The sequence below is a fragment of the Clarias gariepinus genome, chromosome 19 (genome assembly GCF_024256425.1).
Source record: "Clarias gariepinus isolate MV-2021 ecotype Netherlands chromosome 19, CGAR_prim_01v2, whole genome shotgun sequence".
Classification (NCBI taxonomy): domain Eukaryota; kingdom Metazoa; phylum Chordata; class Actinopteri; order Siluriformes; family Clariidae; genus Clarias; species Clarias gariepinus.
In genome coordinates this window covers 7,985,774-7,993,951 of record NC_071118.1, presented here as the reverse complement: position 1 = coordinate 7,993,951, position 8,178 = coordinate 7,985,774, and the positions used below count along the sequence as shown (strand labels likewise).

Here is an 8,178-nt window from a genome sequence, read left to right as displayed (position 1 = left end):
AACCTTCCCATTGCTGTTTTTAATGTGCTTAAAGTTTTTTTGATTTGAATGATATGCAGCTATAATAATGCAGTGTATAATGATACACTATGTATGCATGGATTTTGCATGTTCTCCCCCTGGTTGCTAGGTTTCCTCTGGGCACTCGGGGTTTCCTCCCACAGTTCAAAGACATGCACATTAGGCTAATTAGTGTAATTGCCTGCAGTGTGTGATTGACTGTGTGTGCTTGTACTGTATGCACTCCAATGGACTGGGTGTCCTCGTGCCCTGACTCCCCTGGGATAGGCCCCAGGTCTCCTGCGACCGTGTACAGGATGAGCAGTTTAGAGAATAGATGAGTGAGTAAGTGGGTGTGTGAGGAAGTGAATTGAATGATGTACTCACATGTGCATGTGTTTCTATAAAAGCTGGCAGTTAGTGTAGCAAGATGTCACATTTTTTATGGTCCATATTCAATAAACGTTGTGGAATTTATTGTGGATAAGGATATATACAGCTTTTAGTTTGCCCATAAATGTCAGAGCATTTGCAGATATTAAACACAACCAACAAATGTTAGTGCACAGCAATTATACAATTATGCAGATTCAGTCTTCCCAGCCTGGTGCAGGTCTACAATTTTGTTTCCGGTGTCCTTTGACAGCTCTTTGGTCTCGGCCAATGTGGAGTTTGGAGTGTGACTGTTTGAGGTTGTGGACAGGCGTCTTTTATACTGATAACAGATGCCATTAATACAGGTAACGAGTGGAGGACAGAGGAGCCTCTTATAGAAGAAGTTACAGGTCTGTGAGAGCCAGAAATCTTGCTTGTTTGTAGGTGATCCTACAAAAAAAGGTGGTTTTCTGGATTTTTTCTTTTTTCTTTTGTCTCTCATAGTTGAAGTATACCTATGATGAAAATTACTGGCCTCTCTTATCTTTTTAAGTGTAAGAACTTGCACAATTGGTAACTGACTAAATACTTTTTTGCCCCACTGTATCATGTCATCATGGACCTGAATCTCAAAGCAATGTTTTCAAAATGTTGTGCAGTGATGAACTGAGAGCAAAGGGAAGTCCTCCACAGGGATAGTATGATATAATATGTAATATATACTGTACACTCAGACAGACAGACAGACACACCTTGTATACAGTTTGGGCAATTTTGAAATACCAGACAGCTTAGAAATGTTTAATGGTATTATTTATGTAAATAATTATATTATATTATATTGTATTGTATTGAAATACACAAGACAGATCTTTGGAGTACCTGGAAGAAACCCCCCAAGCAATGGTGGAACATGAAAACGTTACGAACCAAGACTGGAGGCAAGAATCGATCGGTTGATGGTTGGTCTTGTATTATGTTAGATGTATTAAAATTCAATATTGTATATTGATATATTGTGTTAAGATAAAGGAATTATTTGGCGGAAAGGGGTTGACAACACACACACACACACACACACACACACACACACACACACACACACACACACACACACACACACACACGAGTAGATGGTTATCTGACCTCTTGCATATCTTTAAAGCCAGTACATGAGCAACTGAGCCAGATAAACAAGAAAACCACTCATGAACAGGACGAAAGAAAAAGAAAATATTATGCAAAAAAAGAGTATAATAAATATATAAGAGTAAAATAAATAGTGCAATAGCAGAATAGTGAAAAAAAGAATGTGTGAAGTGTATAAATTGTGTCTAAGCTGTAATACATGACTAAAATTTTTTTTGTAAAATCCTGTATATTTATGCTCCTATTATTTGTCACATAGACATCATAGAACAATGGAAGTCTTTTTCCAGGTATAAAGTTGAGGTCATAAATGAGTGGCCCTGGAGCGGATTTAACAGCTGTGCTCAAGGGCCCAACAGCTGCAGCATTAACTGTCTGAGCCACCACAGCCTCTACATTTACTTTAGCAACATTTTCAATTATTCAGTCTTATATTTTGTTCTTCACTTTATAGTCATTACTAATCAAAATAGAAATTAAACTATATAAAAAGTCCTCTAAATATCAAATGATCTGGTTGCTAATATATTGTCATGCACATGATACAAACAGAAGAAGAGGGATTTAGAGGGAGACAAAGGTAAGAGGTAAGTAGGTAAAAGGGTACGGAGCAGACCACTGCCCTATGTGTGATGTGGAGAAAAGCCTTATCGGCTATTTAATGAACAATGTTTTGAAATGGTTGACCCTAGTGTGACTAGATTGACCTGGAATTGACCAATCACTACATCATTACTATTTCTCTAGCGTGAACTGGATGACATGGTGCTGCAGTCTTAATCCATCATTTTTTATTTTTTATTTACTTTGTGTAATATTTTTATTTAAAAATGTTTATTGGTATTATATATGTTAATAATTATATTATATTATATTATGTTTTAATAATACAAGAGAATACAAGGTGCACGTAAAAAACGTGTTTCATACCTTTTTTGATGAACAAACAAACACACTCACTCACTCATCGTCTATACCGCTTTATCCTGTATACAAGGTCTCGGCGGGGGGCCAACCTACTGTAAAAAACAGCAAAATAATATTATGGGTAAAAATATAGAAATAAAAGGAACAAAAATAAAAAAATAATTTTAAATAATGTCAGGAAGATTTAAAATAAGGGTGTAGAAAATGTACAAGACAATAATACTGAATGCTGTATGCTCTCCACTCTTAACATCTAACGCAGGTAATGACTGAGCATATGAAAGCAAAAAGCCCATCTTTTATAAAATTGAGCTTCAGAGCTCTCCAGGATAAATAAAAACAAATTTCCAAATGGAGGAAAGACATACAGCTTTTCAACCATGCCGACAAATGAGGTGGAGGAACCTCATTGGATATTTCAAAATAGGCAGAGATGGCGAGACTTTGGACATGATATAAAAGAATTAAGACCCAAAGCATGGGGGCAGCTGGAGAACATATGAGTGCGTTTAGCAGGTGGAAGTTGACATCTGTTGTAAACATCATTATTGCCTTGGAAAGATAATATAGATTTTGAATCATGTAATCTATAAAACACCTTAAACTGCGTAAATATGAGGAAGGCACATGGTAAAACAGAACTTATACTTTCAAGCACTCATTTGAGATATTAATATTATTATGTTATTTTTTTTATAGCATACCTGCTTTACAGCACCTTTTTTCCCCTTTTGCATGCGCCCAAGACTATGCACTGTATATAAAATAGCATATCTGCTATATTCACACCAGTTATTAGTGCTTTTTTTGTCATTGTGCTTTGACTGGCAAATGTTTTAATTAATGTTAATAGAGAAATATTGCAAGTCTATTGATAAAAGTTGTATTTAAGAAATGTGAGCTGTGATGTGAGCTTGCTAACGAGTAGTGTTTATTAGCAAATACAAAAAAAAAAGAGAAAAAAACGATTGATTAGATAAAATTAAACCTTGGGAAATGGTATGTTCATTTTATGATGCATCATTAAACATGATATAACTTTAATATTCAGAGTAACTATGACTTTGACTTAATTTACTGCATTAGGAATAACCTTATATCAAGTTTTATGTTTTTTTGTTATTACCAAATTGTAATTGTTGAGTAATTTTTGTATTAAATGATACATAAGACACTTTGGGGCATTCTGTTATTGAAAAAAAAAAAATTTGGCGTCCCCAGATCACATTAATAATAACTAAGATTATTTTCTAGAACAGTACACTAGGTTGTGGTTTATTCCTTGCTTGTGACCTCCAAACTTAAATCTTCAAATCTTGAGTACATACAGACTATATTTTTCACTTTTGTTCCTAACAGTTCAGAAAAAACAATAGTGAATAGGTACACAAGAACAGAAAAGTTCAGTACTAGTTGGGAGTGGTGCAAACTAACTGAGTTTATTGCATTTCTGAGACCAGGCACACAGATTTTGACCTTAGTGTCAAAGGTAGAAAGTACATCAGGTTCTGTCGCACAGCACATTTCAACTTAAATTGTACACTTCATTTTGTCACCTTTTGAATTATGTTTTAATTATAATACCATAAACTGGCCAAAGTTATAACAGGGTTTTAGTTTCGATCATTTTGATTGCAAGAATAAATTCATGGAATATCACTAGCAGTACTTAAAAGAGTATTGTATGAAAAATGTCCTATTAAACATTTGCACAATTAATGAAGAGTTGAATTCAATCGACACCATTTATGTTCTATTTTGTTTTTAATTCCGGATTTATTGCTTAATAAATAAATTTGATTAATTTAAATTCTTTACAAGTTATTTATTTATTTATTTATTTATTTATTATTATTATTATTATTATTTTATAAAAGCTCTTATAAAAGTAATCTTGTCATGTTTCCTAGCAATTTAAGAAATATTCCTGGTATTTTTGCACACAGAACTTAAAGATATAAAATTCGCATTATGTCCCTCCAAAGCACAGTAAGAAGAAATGCTGCCAGATTGGAGATTATCTCAACTGTCAAATATTTGACCAGGTGATTTCACTGAGGCCATGAGAGTGACAGTGACAGTTAAGCATAAAAGCAGAGCGAGGGATAAAAGCTGGTCTTACAGTTTTAGAAAGCCAGACTGATCTCCTGAACTCGAGAGTTAAGCTTTTAAGACGGAACTGCCACCGACATGCAGCACTACAACCAGACTCTAACCATATTGTGCCTTTTGGCTTTGCTTGTCTCAATGCACCAGGTAAAGTTACATCTTCTATTTTAGTCTTTTTTCTTCATTTTTAATATTTGGTTTGTAAACCATTTTTTCCCTCTACATCTACAGTATATGATGATATATAGATTATATATACATAATATATAAATATATGTGTGTTTTAGGCCTCCAGTGCACCTACACTAATGTTTCAGGCTACATCAGGTGTTAAGCAGTCAGACATTACATTGTACCGCAAAGCTCGTGTGACTCCGCTGTGGAGAATCTTGGCCAGTAAACCACATGGTGCTTATTGTAATGACCATACAGAGTGTTCTACAGGACTCTGCAGGTAAACGACTCTAAGAGAAATTCCTTTGTACTGATTACTTATTGCATGTACACTTGCATGCGTCTGTGCAAAATGTGATCGTGTTTATTTTCTACAGAAATGGCTTTTGCTCTTTTGACGTGCCTGTTGAGTCCTAGTGGATCTGGAGTTTAGGAGAATTGTGCCGCTGCGACCACGTCGAACTATGCAAAGAAAACAATACAAATTCAAAGAAAGGTATAGAAAAATAGCAGTACAATTCATAAATATGATCACTTTTTAATTTAAAATTGTAAAATATGTAAATATTAACATTTTTACTGTAATGATATAGTAATTATGTTCATATATATTTATTTTTTAATTATACACTGCCTGATCCCCCCCCCCCAAAAAAAAAGTTGCATAAGTATTCTTTCTGCACTGTTAGCTTTGATTACAACATGGCCAATTCAAATGTAAAAATGATTTCTCATGCTCCCAGAACCACTCTTGCACAATTTAAGTTCTGGAATATTGCCACCCTATTATACATAAACAACAACAACAACAACAAAAAACATGGATAAAATAATTTGGTCATTTGGTACATTCAGTTGACTTCATTTAATTGTGACATAACACAGTTATGTACAGATGGCACTATGCATGATACATGTATCGCTTCGTGTGATTCCCTTATTTATCTGCTCTGCAATAGGGTCAATCTAGACTCATCAAACCACATGACCTTTTTCCATTGCTCCAAAGTTCAATCTTTATGTTCCCTAGCAAACTGAATTTTTGCATAATTTTTGTGTTGCATCATCCAAGTAGAAATGCTCATACTTTAACTATTAAACTTAGCAGCGATTTCTACTTTATTGTTTGTGATGCAAATTTCTGATTTTTACTGGCCACATTTTCCCCCAAAGTTGACTAAGCTTTCAGCGCTATTGACTATGCTTCCAACTTTTAATAAACGGTTCATGTAGTTATTTTTTTCCCTTTGTAATCTCAAAACTATCATGTATTGTTAGAAGTCCAAACTGTTTTTTTTTTACCATTTTATAAATTTTTATTAATAAAATTGATATATTTACACACTCTGTTTTATTGCCTACACCTGAGAGGGTAAATTATTTTCACAAAATTGTACTGTAAAAAAAACTTGTACTGTTAAAGCCCTTGATAATACATTATTCAATGCAAATTATTATTGCATTTATTCATGATATGCTCTTGAACAACGAAATAACTTCATTACAAATGATCCTTGTAATATTATTAAATGTGTATGTGTAATTTAAGGTGGTGTGTGCTGTGGGAAAAAAAAGTCTAATAAAAATGGTAGCAAAATTGTTATTTCTGTCTGGTTGTCGTTACTTAAATATTGGCCCGCCCGTACAACATTGCAATAGTTGTTTCATGTCCACAGAACCATTACACAATGGAAAACATGACAGGAGCACCTACACTTTCAATGTTTTCAAGTATTCCAGTGTCTATGGGTATGCAAACTAAAAACAATCTAATCTTTGATATAATTATACAAATTCGGAAACACATCAAAACAAAGCTTTGATTTAAATACTTCAACTTATGGAATGATGCAATAACTCTAGCCTGTCTCATGTGCAACTACTGTAAATCATTTTTTTTTCTCTTTTTATCTCTTCTCTTCGAAAACGTCCGCACAGCATACAATATGCTGGGACTATCTAATCATTTTGATTCCTACACATTCACATTTCATACAAACTATTATAATTCCTTTTGATTTTGTAAAGCTGCTTTGTGACAATGAGAATTGTTAAAAGCGCTATAGAAATAAATTTAATAAATCAAATAAAAAATGTAATTAAATATACACATCCAAGTTAGTTAGTGCTGGGTAACACAGGATTTATAGGTGTATGTGTTTTTTTTTTCAGTACCAACTGCTGAATACTGGCCATGCTGGTTCAGTAAACAGGAAATTAATATTGTCTAACTGTCATGGCTAAATATTCTTTTTTATTGTTTGAAAAGACACATTTGGACAGCTGTAGTCAGTGTAACAAACCATTTTCTTAAATTGGAATGGATCTTTTCCATTTTAATTAATGGGCCGAAACTATTTTCTGTATAATGAGAAATATCACACATAATCCTATTGGCTTAAATTAGTTTTATGGTCTGAGATTTTTTCCTTATTTATTTGATAAAAAACTCACTCAAACCAAAGCTTATATTTCCTTTCTCTGATTTCCTCAGTCAGGAAGTGAATGTTATAGATAGGGCTGCAGAGGAGCAGCTTCCCCCCTCTCTGAGATGTTGACATTTGGTTATGTTACATGCTCGGTTAATGACAGAGTACCATTAGGTGCAGAGAAGCCCATTAGACTGAATGTTTGCAAGGCAAAGACTGAGAAGAGATAAACATCATGAAAGCTGCAGTAATTCAGGAGTCAGACTTGCCAATTATGCACGAATGGTCCATAAAACGATCCTCTGTCACCAGGTAAGAGAAGGCTTGTTTGTTGGACTGATGACTCAGTAAAGGGCAATGTTTAATATTGTAATTATAGTTGTAGTGTCACCACTTGCTGTGTGTATCAGTGCTAAACATGGCCGAGTTACACACATGCATCAGAACTAACACTCAGTTCACACTCCAAAAATGAAGTTCATAAATGTGTGCACAAATCTACTGTATTTAATGAGTTTAACATAAACATATTATACTTTACCATTATTTACCAATATTTATTTTTGTTCATATTGGAAATTCTGCCTTTATTTTAAACACTGTGGAAACGATCACGTTCTGGAGCCAGTGCATTTACTTTTTCTTCCTTAGTTGGAATGTTTGGAATAAAGTTAAACTGAAGGAAATTCAATCTTTTGGCATTTTAAAGGAACTTTGTGCAGATTTTTATTCCCTCTGCTGGATGCAAGTTGAATTACAATTATAATTGGTTGGGACAACCCATGCCATTCCCCCTACCAACCCTAATCCTCTGTCGAAACTATGACATGGAGTTGGGTGTCAGAAGCAGAAACGTATTCATAAACACATTCACTTTTACAGCACAATATTCAGACAAACTCTCCCAAGCCAACAGAAGATGGTTGTAGGTGCAGGACATTAAGTGAGATCATTTGGACCAGGTTCTGTCTTTGCAGTGTGTATTGTGCCGCTGTCCTTGATTAGACCTCCTAAT

The 8,178-nt window shown here is 34.2% G+C and overlaps 1 protein-coding gene across 1 annotated transcript; it reads left to right on the top strand.

Moving 5' to 3' along the window:
* Positions 1–4,562: 4,562 nt before the first annotated feature.
* si:dkey-22f5.9 (liver-expressed antimicrobial peptide 2-like) lies at positions 4,563–6,076 on the top strand. Its single transcript, XM_053479012.1, has 3 exons — positions 4,563–4,707; positions 4,848–5,014; positions 5,112–6,076. The coding sequence occupies exons 1-3, from the start codon at positions 4,642–4,644 to the stop codon at positions 5,149–5,151; spliced, it is 273 nt and encodes a 90-aa protein (XP_053334987.1). The 5' UTR covers positions 4,563–4,641; the 3' UTR covers positions 5,152–6,076.
* Positions 6,077–8,178: the final 2,102 nt, after the last annotated feature.

Excerpts from the sequence above, each read along its gene's own strand:
- si:dkey-22f5.9 (XM_053479012.1), top strand. The coding sequence starts at position 4,642 with ATGCAGCACTACAACCAGACTCTAACCATATTGTGCCTTTTGGCTTTG. Across the intron at positions 4,708-4,847 it reads TGCTTGTCTCAATGCACCAG|GCCTCCAGTGCACCTACACT; the intron begins GTAAAGTTACAT and ends TGTGTGTTTTAG. Across the intron at positions 5,015-5,111 it reads TGTTCTACAGGACTCTGCAG|AAATGGCTTTTGCTCTTTTG; the intron begins GTAAACGACTCT and ends TATTTTCTACAG.